General features: G+C 45.5%; 1 protein-coding gene across 2 annotated transcripts in view; it reads left to right on the forward strand.

Annotated features, from left to right (window-relative positions):
• Positions 1-17,690, forward strand: part of LOC147359517 (suppression of tumorigenicity 18 protein) — an 89,791-nt gene that overhangs the window by 34,177 nt on the left and 37,924 nt on the right. For both annotated transcript variants that reach the window (XM_086336979.1, XM_086336980.1), the window contains exons 6-10: positions 5,632-6,426; positions 12,069-12,203; positions 13,331-13,421; positions 14,375-14,479; positions 17,481-17,668. In XM_086336979.1, the coding sequence (XP_086193105.1) occupies positions 5,632-6,426; positions 12,069-12,203; positions 13,331-13,421; positions 14,375-14,479; positions 17,481-17,668 (1,314 nt within the window). The remainder of the gene's footprint in view (positions 1-5,631; positions 6,427-12,068; positions 12,204-13,330; positions 13,422-14,374; positions 14,480-17,480; positions 17,669-17,690) is intronic.

Consider the following 17,690-nt stretch of genomic DNA (forward strand, 5'->3'; position numbering starts at 1 on the left):
TGCTTGATATTGACCAGGAAAATATACTGTCAAATGTTCTCAGTTAAATATTCACTTATAAGCACTGATGGACATCTCTCTGCAGCTTCAGAAAGGTTCATTCTTTTTATATTCAATTTTAGAACCATCACTACTAATAATGAATATGCTAAACTTACACTGTGGTGGCCATTACTTTTGATTCTTACTATATCTTGAACACATAAATCATATCACTTAACCCACCCAATGGTGACATGACTGTGTAATTGTGACCACAGGTGTGCAGATGAGACCACTGAGGACAAACGAGTTAATGCTGAAGGTGATGCAGCTTGTAGCTGTTGGAAAGAAGATAATTAAGAGACAATCAAAGGACAAGCAAGATTCTGATCTCTCAGCTAACCATGCTCCATAATCCAGTCCTCATGCTCTGAGTATCTTTAGAAGGCAGATTGGGCAAAGTCCCCCCCATGTCACGTCACAAAGTCACATGTCCAGAAATGACCAGTCCCAGGTGCTCCCTTCCCTGGCTGAGAGAGGAAAACTCTAAGTGGTCTTTAGCCTCCTAAGCAAGTCCCCCAGAGAGAAAGAGAGCTGGGTTTTCATCCAAGCCCAGCCTAAGGGCTTTTATCTACCATCCAGGTGCCCCGAGGTATTCACCTGACCAGGTGTGTGCCTGACTGTGTCTTCAGTGGGCAGTTTAGGTGATGAGAGAGGATACAAGCTCATGAAAGCTAAGGTCATGAACTTGAGTCCCTTTAATGGCAAAACTGTGCCTCGTGCACCTTCTGCCAGTTGTCTTTCCAAGAGCTGCCCGTGGGCAATAAGAATCACAGAAGAGGGACTTGCCTGGTGATCCAGTGACAAAGATTCTGAGCTCCCAATGCAGGGGGCCTGGGAGTAATCCCTGGTCAGGGAACTAGATCCCACATGCTGCAACTAAAGATCCTGTATGCTACGACAAAAGCCCAGTGCCACAGAAGAAACATTTTTAGGAAGAGAGCGATAGATAGAAGAGAATTTAGACAAAACAATGCAGATGCACCTTTTCCACCGGGGCAAACAGAAGGTGAGCTCAAAGCACCATCAGGAGGCAGGTTGAGCTCATGCATTCCCAGTGCAGATGAAGGAAAGAAGTGGGGTGAACCACTGTCTGGAGTCCTTCCCAGGCTGTGAGCACTAGCTCGTGGATCTGAGAAACTCCTCACACTCATGGGAGCTCTGAGGGCTGGGGTGACATTTTGAACATATTATCTCTCAAGAAACAGCAAGTAAGGGATAAGCCACTCCCACTTAAAAACTCTGAGAGACGAATTCATTTCTTAGGGCTTTTATTCTCAGCAAAACTGACATAACTCAGGAGGCCTGGAAAACTAATTTGCCTGTAAAAATCATTCAGCTAGAAACAGAACTAAAATCCGAAACTTAGTTATACTAAAGGAATCAAACTCAAAACGTGTTGTGACTTTCGGAGGCTTGCTTTCTTTTAATATTTATTTTTATTTTTGGCTGCATGGGGTCTTAGTTGCAGCGCACACTTTCTCTAGTTGCAGCGCACAGGCTTAGTTGCCCCACAGCACGTGGGATCTTAGTTTCCCAACGTGGACTTGAACCTGTGTCCTCGGCATTGGAAGACAGATTCTTAACTACTGGACCACCAGGAGGATTTCTTTTGTTTAAGCCGTTTTGATGCAGAACAGCTGACACGCATGGGTGATCACTGCTCTGTATATTCAGGATTACCAGACCCCTCAGAGAAGAGACTTTGATGTAAAGTAAATCAACAAATGTGAGCTTTTACATATCAGGCCCCCCCAAAGAACAGTTTATTTATTTTTTGCTCTACGAGGAAAGTGTTGCCCCTCTCCAAGCCCAGGAGTGTACCAGAGGAATTTTCCATCACGTGTTGTTGTGAGATGCACTATGTTAGTTTTTGCTTTGTTGTTGTGTTTGTTTTTTGTATTTTTATTTATACATTAGGTTGTGTTGTTTTTCATCACCAGTTAGCTGACAGGTGTATTTTAGTATTTTCCTATAATTCAGTCTTGAAAGTATCCAGATTTGGGCAAACAGTAGGCACCCGGCTTCCGAGTTGATTCTTAGCCCCCCACTGGCTGGCCATGTGAACTGGGCAAGCCCTTAGCTCTCTAGAACCCTGGTTTCCCTTTGGTAGAAGAGATTCAAAAGTGCCTTTCTTGGAGTTATTGTGAAGATTAAATGAAATAAGTAACTGGACATTATATCAAGGACATACCAGTTTATTGTCAGGATATCTTATTGTTGGCTCATTGGTCACTGGGATATCGGATCATCCTTTTTTTAAAAAATTTTGACTGTGCTGAGTCTTTGTTGTGGCTCAAGGGCTTTCTTAGTTGCAGCACGAGGGGACTTCTCTGGTTGCAGAGCACAGGTTCTAGAACCTGTGGGCTCCACAGTTGGCAGCACCAGGCTCAGTAGCTGCAGTGCACCAGCTTCATTGCTCCGAGGCATGTGGGATCTTAGTTCCCCAACCAGGGATCGAACCCGTGTCCTCTACATTGAAAGGTGGATTCTCAACCACTGGACTACCAGGGGAGCACCTTATCATTGCTTTAAAGATGAGGACCCAGGACTCCAAGGACAGTGGCCTGCCTGAGATCACACAGGTCATGACCCCCAGTCTCTGGACTTCAAACCTGGGGCGGAGTCTCCCTCCACACTGTGCACGTGAGGAGGGGGACTCCTCACGTCCCCCAGGCAGCTGGTGATCATAGTGTGTGTGATGTAGACAATGGCGACCAGGGCTGAGTCCTCTTCAGATGCAAGGCTGGGCCCTTCCACGGCCGGCAGGTCACTACTCACTCTGAAAGAAGACAGGCCCCACCTTGTCCAGATGGAGGCTCCTATGTCTCCTCTGCCATCGCTTGTTCTGCTGCAGCGTCAGGAAAGGGACAGTGTCCATCCTTTATTGATGACCCGTAGGGTGTCACCTGCTCTCCCATGAGGCTGAGGAGCCACCGCAGTTGACACAGACACATGCCAGGCCCAGACTCGAATGAGGTCCCCAACACAGGTCTCTTGGATTATTTCAGGGGCAGAAGCACAAAATAGATGACTGAGCCACCCCAGAAAGTAAAATTGCATGAGCATAGAGAATATAGGGAGTCTGGGCACCCCATCACAGATCTGTCAGGCTCGAAGTGAACTCAGGGTCTCTCTCTGTGACAATGACTGACAGCAGCGGGTGGGCGCGTGGCAGGTTGGTTGGCAGGTTTGCTGAGCATGCCTGGAAACCCCCGGACACCACTCGCCGGCACCTCTCCAGGCAGGGCTCCTCTCTTTCTAAAGAATAATTAATAAATATTTTCTTTTAGCATATAACCAACAGTTGAACCAAACAATTATGGAAACTGGAAGTGACCCAAAACGCTCGCATTGGCAGCGGCTCAGTGACACGCATTGTCGGGCACACGTGCATGGCTGTCACCCCGCCTCTCCGACGATCTGCACTTAATAGGAATATTTTAAACTATGTAGCTAAGCAACAGAGGTAATTGTTGCTTTCCAGAGCTTTTGTTAGCACTCTCACACAGCCCAAATATGCATAATTAGGTATAATGTCTATAAATCATTATTGTACACATGTGGGTACTTAAGTGGAGTTGAGAGAATAGTTCAATGAATTGAGCATATCCACGGAAAACGCTTTTTATTTGTTTTCTGTAGTTCATAATACTCTAAAATTATCATAACCCTTTACACTTTCTCTTAATAGCCAGCCGTGATATTGAGAAAAACTTCATTTGCATTTTAGACTATGTTTAATACATTATTTAAACCTGGAGTTCCTCTGATATGAATTCAGGAGAGGATAGACCGTCCTCTCAAATATTATGGGCTGGGTTTTGCCAGCCTCTTTTCTAGGAAGTAAAATGTTAAATTTTTCAGTTTATGTTGAATAGATCCCAACAAAGGACTGCACCCTATAATCAGTGGTATTTAAAGGGGCTAGTGTTGTGACTCAATTCTTCTCTTCATCCAAAAATGCTTTTAGTTACTATGGCAATATTTACTTGATCCTGGCAGTCCAGTGTTGATTTAGGGAGATAATTACCAGAAAGGAAGATGATGGAGATGTATTTTTGAGTGTCCTTGTCAGAGACAATGTTTATAAAAAATTAAATGGGACCCAAAAAAAGGCATATTGTCTTCTGCACAGACACCCTCTCCCGCAGCCCTTCCATGGGACGTCTGTTCTTTTCTTTCCTCCCAAGACGTGCATTAATGCAGAATGCCCTGCACTTGGTGTCTTTAACAGTCTTTAAGGAGGCTTATTATTTTGTCTTCCCATCCCCCACTCTGCCTGTAGAGACACAGCAATGGTCCTGCTTTATTTTTTTGTCTTTATGAATGCCAGGGACCACTGCTGGGTTGTCTGGTGTATTTCATAGGCTGGCAAGTGCTGAGATCCCTGGGCAACCCCTCCCCAGGTGCCAGGCTGGGGCTGGGGCACCCACGGACCTGCACCTCAGTTGGTGTGTTTGCACGGGAACAGTGTATATAAATAAACACACAGTCTGTCACCCCAACTAGGCCACTGCCAAGAGGGAAGGGGGTGACACTGATGGCTGCTCTGGATGTGGATACGACAAGGACAGATGGGTACGTGGGCGCCTGTCCTCAGTCCCAGGCCTTCTTGACCATCAGGACTGGGAACAACTAGCTGACATTCAGCATCCTCTAACTATCCCTACCTCTCTTTTCACATAAGTGTACATGGGTACCAGGCCAGAAACTGTGCTACTGGTCAAGGCGTTATTCTGTCTTACGCTTTTTCCATTTACTTGTGTTTCCCTTGGTGTGGAATTTTCATGTTACAAGTATGAAAGTGATCAGGGCTTCTTTTAGTTACCATCTCTGTGTAGATGTGTTGTGTATTTTAGCTAACATTCCATAAAATCTGAAAGTTTGTTTGGGACACTACAGAAGTAGAGAAAATCGACTGAATAAGCTTTGAAAATATATTGCCAGGGAGCAGAGAAAACCAATGAATACTTCCTTTAAAATGTATAATAGGACATATATTTGATTTTCTTCCAGTTGGCTGAGACTTGCAAATATAAGACGTACAGTAATGTGAATTTCACATTCAGAACTCTGATGGTTGAGCATTTATTTCAGTAACTAAACACACTTAGCTCTGACATGTTGAAAATTCAAATAGCTCATTTCTTTAAAGGTAATTCTTAAGAACATTAAGGTCTGAATTTTACTTTGTTTTGTTGAGAGTGTATATTTTTCTACCCTATGTTTATAAAACTGATAGAGTCCACATATTCACATATTGCATCTATTATATATGTGTGTGTGCTAAGTCACTTCAGTTGCGTCTGACTCTTTGCAACCCTATGGACCGTAGACTTCCAGGTTCCTCTGTCCATGGAATTCTCCAGGCAGGAATACTGGAGTGGGTTGCCATGCCCTCCTCCAGGGAATCTTCTTGACCCAGGGTTCGAACCTGTGTTTCCTGCACTGCAGGTGGATTCTTTACTGCGGAGCCACCAGGGAAGCCCATTGTATATGTATCTATTTATTTATTGGTCATTGTAATTTCCTTAAAATATTTTTATTCTTGTTTTTCAAATAATGGCTTTCTTTTTCCCCTTGAAGAAATCATGATAAAACCCATGGATGAGAAGTTTCATTCAACCGCACAAGAAAACTCAGATGGGAAGGAAGACAGATACGGCTGTTATCAGGAACTCGTGGTCAAATCTCTAATGCACTTGGGGACACTGGAAAAAAGTGCATCTGCTCAGACCATAATTGAAAACTTAAACGACAGTGGCATCCAGTCTCTAAAAGCAGAGGGGGACGAAGTGGATGAGTGCTTTATGGTTCCTTCCGACGACGGAAAAGATAAGACCGACAACTCCCGGCTGCGGTTCTCGCCCTCCTCCGACAGCGACAGTAACTCTGAAAGTGCGGAGAATGGTTGGGACAGTGGCTCCAGCTTCTCAGAAGAAGGCAAACCTCCGAGGGTCCCAAAGTATGTTTTAGTGGATGATAGGAAAGACCTACTGGAAGTTCCCGAAATAAAAACTGAAGGCAACAAGTTTATCTCCTGCAAAAATGTGTGTGATTCAGAAACAGAAAGGAAAGACCCTCAGAACACTCCTTTGGACCCATCAGATGGCCCAGCCCAGCCCTCCTTCCCAGGGAGTGAGGACCGTGGCCACGGTCGTGGGTGTCCAGCCGCAGGGACGGAGGAGGCCACTGCCCTGGAGAAAGCCAAGGGGAACCTGAGTCTGCTGGAGCAGGCGATTGCCCTGCAGGCTGAGCGAGGCTGCGTCTTCCACAACACCTACAAAGAGCTGGACCGCTTTCTGCTGGAGCATCTCTCCGGGGAGAGGAGGCAAACCAAAGTCATCGACATGGGTGGAAGACAAGTCTTTCCCAATAAACGTAAGACCCGGTTTTGCTTTTACTTCATTTAAAATTGCTTTATAGTTGGGGGTGGAGAACGAGTGAGATTTGATTGCTTCTTCCAGATATCTTTTTGACAGTTTAACACAGTTAAAAATCTAATTTGTACTATAAAATTACCCAAAATTTCTCCTATTCTCTAGCTTGTTCCCAGATCAAGCTTGGTTGGTTTTATTTGGTTTTCACACACAAGAAAAATCATTGACTATATTTCTCGTAATGTGATTTTTTTTTTAAATATATGGTACTTTTTTTTAAAAAATGGTATGTTGGATACGTTAGAAGTACATTAGTATTTACTGAATTTTAACTGTTCTTTCCCACCCTCTTTCTGGGATCATCTCACTAGCTTGGAGTTTCATCAACGTCAGGCTACTTGCAAAGCCAGGCAAGATGTTCTCATCATTCTTGGGAGGAGACTGGGAGCTAATTCCTTTATAAGCCTATGCTTTAAACAAGCTCTCTGACTCTGGGTCTGGAAACATCTGGACCAAACTTGAATGAGAAAGTCAGTGTGCTTGGAGGAGATCTAAAAATCGATCCTCAGACTTTGGGAAGTTGCATCTCCCATGAAGATGTACCCCACCACCGAGTCTTGCACTGTGTGGGCCTGGTGATGAGTCCTTCAGTTAAGTGGGGTGTCCCAAGGGGTGGTCCTTAAGGGCAACCTACTCCAGTGTACTGGATCCTCCTCCAGGCGATCTTCCCTATGCAGGGATCAAGCCTGTGTCTTCTGCATCTCCTGCATTGTAGGTGGATTCTTCGTCACTTTACCACCTGGGAAGCCCTAAGTTATACATATACATATATCTATTCTTTTTCAGATTCTTTTCCCAAGTAGGTCATTATAGAATATTCAGTATAATTCCCTGTGCTATACAGTAGGTGCTTGTTAGTTATCTATTTTACATGTAGTAGTGTGTATATGTCATTCCCCAATTCCTAATTTATCTCTCCCACCCCACTCTTCCCCATGGGTAACCTTAAGTTCATTTTCTATGTCTGTGAGTCTATTTCATGGATAGGTACCATTATTTTAGATTCCACATATAAGCAACATCATACAATGTTTGTCTTTCTCTGTCTGACTTACTTCACTTAGTATGATGCTCTCTGGGTCCATCCATGTTGCTGCAAATGGTATTATTATTTTTTTTTTATGGCTGAATAGTCCATTGTATGTACATACTACCTCTTCTTTATCCAGTCTTCTTTCAGTGGACATTTAGGTTCATCCATGTCTTGGCTATTGTGAATAGTGCAGCGATGAACATTAGGATGTATATGTCCTTTTGAACCAAACCACATTTTCCTCCAGATATGTGCCCAGGTGTGGGGTGGCTGGATCATATGGTAACTCTATTTTTAGTTTTCTGCGGAACCTCCTTGCTGTGCTCTGTAGTGGTTGTACCAGTTTACATTCTTCCAGTGGCGCAGGAGGGTTCCTTTTCCCCACACCCTCTCTAGCATTTTTTGTTTATAGACGTTTTAATGATGGTCATTCTGACTGGTGTGAAGTGGTACCTCACTGTAGTTTTGATTTGCATGTCTCTAATAATTAGCAATGTTGAGCATCTTTTCATGTGCATAACTTGCTTTTTTTAAAGCAAGTTCCTGAGGTGACTCTTGGACACCGTAAAATCTGAGAATCACAGAATTAGGGGAGGAATATACTAGAGAAGGTCAAGTTTGGGGACTTACAGGGTTGATGAGAATAATGTGCTATCTGGCAAGATGTTTTGATCACTGAAATTTATCGAGAAATCAGGTGGGTATTTTAAATCCATTTTAGTACTCATCTGAAATCTTGTCTAATACTGTGTTGCAACTCATCTCTGAGGAGAAAAGAATAAAATAATGTCATTTGGTGATGGATAAGATAAGTAGTTCTTTGGGTACATACTGTAAGGGCTGAATATTAAGGACCAGCATGTAGTCTGGGGTAGGATGCTGTATAAGCAGCCCTGAGCACTCCATTCACACTCAGCTTGGAAACTTACCTGTGTGTGTGTGTGTTTGTGTGTGTGCATGTGTATGTGTTTTAATGAACAACAAAATCAGAAAAAAAGATGAGATTTACTTCCTATTCCCAAACCCCATCATTTCGAAAGCACTCTATTTCCTCCCTTCTAAGACACAGTTTTCCCATTTTAGCATCTTTGTAAAATTGGAAGGGTGTGCCATTATTCAGTTTTCAATTGTTTCTCCTTTCTCACTGGCACACAGGATAATGTTTCCTCTTGCAACTGATGGCATCTTCAGCCACTGATATCTTGACTTCAGAGACACTTTGTCTGTTCCACAGTTTAAAACACATGATAATACTTTGGTCTCTTCTATAGAACTTTCAAAACATTTTTTGTTTACAAAAGTTAGCAAGGCAATAGAATGTGAGTTAGGGAATACAGGTCATGGTGGAGCCTTAGAGAATCGCTGATGGGACTAGATGAGTCCACGGTGTAGCCTGTGTGTGTGTGTGTGTGTGTGTGGAAGGGGTGAGGTCATGCCTTGGGGTGTCAAGTCCCTGCAGGGAACTTCATTCCAGACAGGAAGAAACAGGCAGAACAGTGAAGCCGACTGCTGGGGCTTCTGGCTTCTCTCAGAGGATGTCCAGGTTCATACTCTTCCTCTCATCCCTGGTGTGGGATCATAAGAGGAGCTTTTTTTTTTTTTTTTCTCTTGAGAGTATATTCCATGCACCTAAGTTAACACCAGGTTTCCCAGGCGTCTCAGTGGTAAAGAATCCACCTGCCAAAACAAGAGATACAGGTTCAATCCCTAAGTCAGGAAGATCCCCTGGCGGAGGAAATGGCTACCCACTCCAGTATTCTTGCCTGAGAAATTCCATGGACAGAGGAGCCTGGTGGGCTACAGTCCATAGGGTCCCAAAGAGTTGGACACAAACTGAGTGATTAAACAATGATAAGTTAGCACTAATTTCCCATGCGCCTCGGGCATGGGACTTTGCTCTCCAAGAATACTAGGATTTTAAAGTATCATTTCACCCAGGTCTTAAGTTACCAGGTTTGGCTGTCCTGCTGCCACCAGCCACAGGGAGATTTTGGGTTGCAGGGTAAGTAGAGTCACCATATAATTTATTCTACGGCCTGTGACATTTTCAGGGTGAAGGGGAGCCATGGGAACAAGCCCACGAGTCCATCAGGATGTCAGGTCATCAGAGCACAAGGTCATTTTCATTAAGCAGCATCCAGGAAAGAAAATGAAGAAAGAAAAGCCAGGCCAGAGAGCCCTCCCACCCCCAGAGCTGCTGCTGCGCTTGGTTCAGGCACAGGGCTGGCCCTAGAGAGCACTGTGGGCATATTTGTTCCCACGAAGAGGGGCTGGCAGACACGGCCCTCACCTGGGCAGGGGCCAGCCTCCCTTATCTCCCACACCCCCTCTGGCTTCCTGCAGGCAGATAGCGTGGCCAGACCTCTCACCGTGGTTTGGAAATGCAGCCTCACCTGGCCAAGATCCGAGGGAGGGAGGCCATCAGAATTCAGGTCGCTTCTTCTTTCCAATGCGCTCTCTTGGGGTGTTGGCACCCCCCATCCCGATTTCATGTTAATCAAACGTCAAGGGTTTTGACTAGCTTTTTGCAGACATTCTGTACCCAAACGAACTTGAAATTTGGCAGCATTTTCAGACTCAGTGAAAAATAGCCCCACAAAATCATGCAACATGTCAGAACTCTTCATATGTCCCTTTGTCTCTCACAGAAAACAGTGTAGTCTCCACATCCTGGCATTAAATCCTGTCTCCGAAAACACGCACAGTGGCTATTCCAGTGTCCCTTCCCACCAACTGCGTCCTTTCCCTGCTGATCCCTGGCCCCCCACCCCAGGCAGCACTTCTAACTCCAAGGGTCCTTGGCTCCTCCCGCTTTGTTAAAACTAGCACCCCCTTCCCCCCCGCCCCCAATAATTGCATTACACACAACCTGCTGTGCCCATCTGCCCAGGACCGTTTACCCTTCGAAAACTGGGGTGACGTGGCCACACTGAGGCACGTCTGCTCTCCACGATATTCATCGGGCAGTGCTGCCTGGCGCTCTGTGCCACCTCTAGAGCCGGAGCATATGGCCCTCTGCGTCCTAGCAGCTGAGACCGTGCCCGCACCCCTCGCCTGTGGCTTCCCTGCGGCAGGACCTCGTGGACTGTTGACTTTCACTCTCAGCACTGTGTGTTCCCAATTCCTAATGATGGAGTTCTGATAACCGCAGTCTCTGCACCACGCTGGTCCTTTCTATGAGGCCCTCTCTGCCCGTTCTGGTCCTGGTTCTCTAGAAGCCCCAGTGTGAGGGGCAGACCTGTCCCAAGCTGGCATTGTCACTTCACTCACTAGTTAAGAGTGCAGTTTCACCTCTGAGAATGCATTTCACTTTTAAGCTTATCTACCCTCAGTCATGAGTATAAACATATTCATGTTAGTCCTCACTTATTTTATGTATTGATGTAATCCTTGATCTAACCCTCAGGCTTCCCCGGTTGTTAAGGGGTACAGAACTCACCTCTAATGAAGGAGATGCAGGAGACACAGGTCCAATCCCTGGGTCGGGAAGATCCCCTGGAGAAGGAAATGGCAACCCACTCCAGTATTGTTGCCTGGAGAATCCCATGGACAGAGGAGCCTGGTGGGCTACAGTTTATGGGATCGCAAAGAGTCGGACATGACGGCGCACACATGCACACACAGACACATACTCACACATATTGTCTAACCCCCAGCCTCAGGCGTGCTGGGAAATGAGGACCCTGAGCTGTCTTCTGCCCGCGCTCTCTAGGCCGCCTGACTGCGTGGGTTACTAGGTGTCCCTTTCCTCTACAGCTGCGCATGTGATCTACCCCCGCCCCCCACCATGTTCTGACAGTGCCCTGTGAACCACTCCAGGCTGCCCCACTCTCTGTGCTCCCACACTTTGCAGGTCCCCCCCAAGGACGCATCCTTGCTAAGCCTCTGTCTTCAGTTTCTGCACAAGGAGTGAAACCATAGCCCCTTCTCCTCCTTGGCTGCTGCGAGTTGATCCAGGGCTGTCGACCACAGGGGTCTGGGCCTCCCGGACCCCTACGGCCCTGTCCACCAGCTGGGACTGGCGAGAGGTGGCCTATTGTCAGGTCAGCCTCCCAACGTGGCTGGAACCCAGAGCCCTGGGGCCACTGCACCTGCCACCAGGACCTGCTGGGCTGGCCAGGCAGTCCCTCCTCAAATAGAACAGCTTCTTCATCGTGTGATGGTTGAGCCTGGCTTTTCCAGATTCCCTCAATAAGAGACAGTGTGGGTTTAAATAAATTCCTTCTCTTTTGCTTTTCTGGAGCCTACTCATCCTCTGGTGTAGGGCTGACTTTTCTCAACTACGATCTGACATGACAACTTGAAATCATCACTGTGTTTCGACACACCCTCGCCCTATCTCAGCCTCTGCTTAAGATACCAAAAAAATCAGAGAGAAAGCACTTTTTCTGCTTCCGCAGGTCTTAGTGGAGGGTCTTATTCAGGGCGATTTAAGGCGAGTGTTTATTATGTGGAGGCTGAGCAGCATGAGAAGGCTGCCCCCACAAGGGCTGCTCTCTGCAGGGAGGGCGAGGACTGACCAGCTGTCTTTCCGTTTAATTCCTCCATAGACTCACCGAGGCCTGAGAAGAGGGAGACCAAGTGCCCCATCCCCGGGTGCGATGGCACAGGGCACGTGACGGGACTATACCCCCACCACCGCAGCCTTTCGGGGTGCCCCCACAAAGTGCGGGTCCCCCTGGAGAGTGAGTGCCGCCTGGCCCTGGAAGAAGTCCATGGGGTCGCCACTTTCTCCTCCAGTTTGGGATTAGACATGAAAACACCAAGTTTTCTCTCTGTGTCAAGACAATTTCCATCTAGCCGGGTGTTTTAAAATACAGCATATTCATAAAAAATTGGGGTGCAGTGAGGCCAACAGATCAAGAGATGACTGACGTTGAAAACATAACTTGCTTCTCATAGTTCCCAAGAGGAGGGGGCTCCTCAGGCCAGGCAGGGCCTCCAGGGAAGTACCAGGGCCAGCAGGGAAGGTGGGGGAGTTGAGAGTGGGGAAGAATCGTTGGCAAGAGCCTTCGCTGAAGTAAGCCGGTCTCGATCAACCAGTTGGAATTTTTCCTGGGAGCTCTGGAGCTTGGGGGCTGTCTGTGGTTGTCTGGGACCTGGCCCTGGGGATTAGAACAGGTGGAGAGTGTCCTGGAGTGAGAATCAGATGGGGGAGGATGTCAGACATGAACTCCAATTGTCTGGTTTGCATTTGAAAAGTGTTTACAACCTCTGGGAATTAGGGAGCCCCAGGTGGGGCCATCTCCCCAGAGTCAGCAAGCCCCAACGTCAAGGCCTCAGAATATACAGAAGATAAAAGGCCTGAGTGATGCTCTGTGTGCCCTGTGGTCCTTTCTCACCTGAGATTCCGGAGCATCACCTGTGTCCCCCACCTCCTTGGCAGCAGGGACACCTGGCATCTGAGGCGTCGCCCAGGACATTCCTGCAGAGTGAGGGCCTGTTGGTCCCTCCACCCATGTCCCCCCATGAGCCCCAAAACTGGAGGGAGAGGGGAGGGAAGAGCTGCTCCTAAGCTTTGAAATACCTGCAGGCTCCGTCCTCTATTTTGGAGCCTCTTATTGAAACAGCTCTTAGGCCACACAGCCCGCCCTCATGGGCATGTCTCAGTGCCAGCCGCCCCAAAGACGTTTAATACTGGACATCCGCATGGGCTTCTGGTCTTCAACCCGAAGTTGTATGGGAAGGGAGCAAGCTGGATTGTAACTAAATTCATTTGGATGCGAAGTTGAGATATCAGTTTCTTGGCATGTACTGGTACTGTACATGTACTGGTAGTAAATTGCTCTTTTCTTTGCTATTTTGTGCTTAGTTCTTGCCATGCATGAAAATGTGCTCAAGTGCCCCACCCCAGGATGCACGGGACGAGGGCATGTGAACAGCAACCGCAACACACACAGGAGGTAATACGAATGAGACTCCAGGGACTCAACCTGTGTTATCACTATTGTTGGATCACTGTCAACTGTGTTAGCACTTGACATAGATAAGAAATTCTCAATGTGTGGAGAGTAAAAAATAAAATACCTCATTATTTCCCTAGAAATTTTCATAGAGCAGCCAACAAAAAATGTCATATTTGAACACCAGGGGTAGATACTCACATAGGGACACACACAGAATGTGACCTCTGCTCTGAACATCCCCAGAGCTGTTTGATATTGGAAAGAATGACTTAGGGGTTCTCTTGAACCCCATCCAATGTACATTAAAGCAGTCACCATAGAACTTCAGATTACTGAAGGTAAACATCATTTCATTTCATTGAGAGTTATTCCACAGAGATCGCAACTAACTTAAAACACATATGTGCATTTATGTATTGCATACATGTAAATATTTTGGTAAAATGCTTATTGTTTTACATATATTATGTATAGATTATGTAATCATGAGATACTATTTGATGCATATGCATATTGCCAGAAAACTTATATTCTGTACTCTCCATTTAAACTAAGATGTAAAATTAAGTTCCTAACATTTTGCCTATAGACTCTAAGCTATTATATCATGAAATTAGCTATAACTGGACAATTGCCGTTGGATGAGTGCATTCTGTTAATACTTAAAATATCACCAAGTTTCCAAATAATTGTTATATCTCCTTTACATAATATTTTGATTTTTAAATGAGTTTGTTTTCTATCACCTCTGAGATGAGGTTTGGTGACAAATGTTGACACAGTAGTTTGCAAAGCCCTCTGGGATCTTTTAGGATGATAATGGTGCTAAGAGAACTATTAATATTATTACGACAACATTTGGTGCACGCCAAGGATGAGTGAGGTAGGTGCCCAAGCAAATTACATTCTCTTTTTAACTCAGATCTGCCCACTTTTTTTTTTTTAAACAGTCTTTCTGGTTGTCCAATTGCTGCAGCTGAAAAACTGGCAATGTCCCAGGACAAAAGTCAGCTTGATTCTCCCAAAACCGGACAGTGTCCTGAGCAGGGTCACAGGTATGATAGTCCCCTATGCTCCCTGTGTTCGGAGATCCTACACTGAGGGTCCCTCGCCCCCCACGTGTCAGCACCGTGGGCCACCTTCGTTTCAGTGCACAGCAGCCACTGTCCACTTGAGAGGCCGGCCCAGTTCATCATCATGTCACTGAAATGAACTGCTAGACCCTCCAGAAGTTCAACTTAAAATTAAGCTGTGTGCAGAGTTATGTAATGTGGATGAATCAAAAAGATATGAAATATGTGATAACATGGGCTTCCCTGATAGCTCAGTTGGTAAAGAATTTGCCTGCAATGCAGGAGACCCCAGTTCAATTCCTGGGTTGGGAAGATCTGCTGGAGAAGGGATAGGCTACCCACTCCAGTATTCTTGGGCTCCCCTGGTAAAGAATCTACCTGCAATTCGGAAGACCTGGGTTTGATCCCTGGGTTGGGAAGATCCTCTGGAGAAGGGAAAGGCTACCCACTCCAGTATTGTGGCCTGGAGAACGCCGTGGACTGTATATCCATGGGGTCACAAAGAGTCGGACATGGCTGAGTGACTTTCACTTTCACTTCATATGATAGCATGTATTAATCAAAGTTCTGTGTCACTCAATGCAAGCCCTCCCATGAGTCAGGCAGGCACCACCTTATGGTTGACGTAACCACTTTCCTGGTGGCTCAGACGGCAAAACGTCTGCCTGTAATGCAGGAGGCCCGGGTTCGATTCCTGGGTAGGGAAGATCCCCTGGAGAAGGAAATGGCAATGCACTCCAGCACTCTTGCCTGGAAAATCCCATGGACGGAGGAGCCTGATAGGCTACAGTCCATGGGGTCACAAAGAGTCGGACACGACTGAATGATTTCATTTCCATCTCATAAATCTCATCACTCAAAATATGTGATGCTGTATATTCATCCTTCTCTTTCAGATATGCATATAGTTTCTTTAAAACAGAAATTCATTCCAAACTGGTAACTTGTAATAAAATACCTCCTGTTGGTCCTGGGTCCTCTACATTCTCAAGCACTTTGGAGGGCTTTACATACACCTAAATAATGACAGAGGACCAGACAGTGTGAAATGATGCACTTGTTAACACAAAAATCACACATGCAGGAAAGAAACGATTTCAGGATTACAACAGATAACCAGATCTTCATTGTTGTTACTGAGACACTGAGCTGAGAAGAACAGTTGTTAGGAACATTTTTAAGATATGGTACCCCTTAATATTGGCTTCTGTAGATTTAATTAAAGGGTCAATTGGCATGACTTTGCCAAGAATCAAAATTACATGAGTGAGAAAGATGAGTCAAGCAAAGATCATGATGAATTACTGAGTAGCTATCAATTAAAAATCTTATAACAAGAGTTTTTGTCAGTATTACTGTATTTTCTAGTTTCTCCCTTAGTAAGTTGTTTTTTTGGCTATGCTGGGTCTTTGTTGCCTCCAGGGCTTTCTCTAGTTGTGGCAAGCAGGAGCTGCTCTCCAGTTTCAGTGGCTTCTCTTATTGCAGGGGCTTCTCTGGTGGATCAGATGGTAATGAATCTACCTACAATACAGGAGACCCATGTTCCATCCCTCGGTTGGGAAGATCCCCTGGAGAAGGGAATGGCAAACCATTCCAGTGTTCTTGCCTGGGAAATCCTATGGACAGAGGAGCCTGGTGGGCTACAGTCCATGGGGTCGCACAGAGTCAGACATGACTGAGTGACTAACATTTTAACTTTCTTTCACTCTTGTTGCAGAGCACAGACTCTAGGCCTGAGGGCTTTAGTAGTTGTGGTAAAAGGGCTTAGTTGCTCTATGGCATGTGGGATCTTCCCTAACCAGGTGTTGAACCTGTTTTCCCTGTATTGGGAGTTGGATTCTTAATCCCTCAACCACCAGGGAAGTTCCCTAAGGAGGTTATTTATCAAACGCAGAAATAGCATTATTTCATTTTGCCCATTACTTAAAAGAGACGTATTATTTTAGGCTAGAACACTGCTGCAATATTAGGGCTATAAATCTAGTTATTTATGCCATAACAAGATCAACTAATCACTTAAATATTTTGATGTAGCACTCAAAAGGTTTTTACCTAATCCAAGAAATATCACAGAAACTTTGACATTCTGATGAGCAAAGTATGTTTTGGTGGGAAAAATAAGCAAAATAATAAATTTTGATACTACTAAATTGTGAAAGGTATATTTGTGTTCTTTAGCCTTAGACCACAGCACCACAACATTTGTGTTTTCCTTAGTTGACATTGGTGCTGCACAGACATGATGCCCTGGTTTAATCCAGACAGTAATTCTAAAGGAATATTTAAGTCATATTTAGCTTGGATTAAGATAACTCTATTGAAAAATGTGATAGCTATTATAGTAATTTCAATTCATATTGAAGCAATGGCAATTTAATAGATAAAATATTGAAATACTACCTAACACAGCAAAAGCATTTAATCTGAACTTGGGGGAAAAAAGTAAAAAGGCTCAGAAGTTCCTGGTTCAGAAATCTAGTCTCTGGTGCGGACACTGACCCTGTTGGACGTCAGGGTCCTGCTGGCTCTGCCAAACGGAATATGATGACATTTCCTCACTAGCGACGGCCGTGACTTTCACGGCTACTCTGATGAACAGTGGGATGCGTGCACCTTATCAGTACCCTGGTGGTGGTAACATGACCCTTTTCTCTAAGTAGATCAGAGTGCAAATAGACATCACATACTTGCTCCTTAACCATCTTTATTAATGAGTGGAGGATGATGCTCCCTCTGTTACTGATGAGAGACTCAGACAAGCCATGTACAACTGCCCCCCACACCCCCCGACTAGGCCACCCAGGGCCCAAAGCACCTCCTTGTCCCTCCACCCTGTCTGGCTGTGACCACAGTGCTTTTCCCCAGTGCGTATCTCTGTAGCACCCACGGGTGTGACATATCCAACCTGCTTTAAATTCTGACTCTGGGACGCTCACTAAGAGTGTCCTCCTATTTCTCTCAAGCTCTGTGCCTCTCTCTTCAGGACGAGCTTGGTGAAGCAAATTGAATTCAACTTCCGATCACAAGCCATCACGTCTCCCAGAGCCACGGTGTCAAAAGAGCAAGAGAAGTTTGGAAAAATACCCTTCGATTACGCCAGTTTTGATGCCCAGGTTTTTGGTAAATGCCCCCTTGTACAAACAGGTCGGAAAACACCACCATTTCCTGAATGTAAGCTTGAATTCCAATACTT

This window comes from Bos grunniens, chromosome 14 (assembly GCF_055505025.1).
Source record: "Bos grunniens cultivar Pamir isolate PY7600 chromosome 14, Bosgru_T2T1.0, whole genome shotgun sequence".
NCBI classification, from domain to species: Eukaryota; Metazoa; Chordata; class Mammalia; order Artiodactyla; family Bovidae; genus Bos; species Bos grunniens.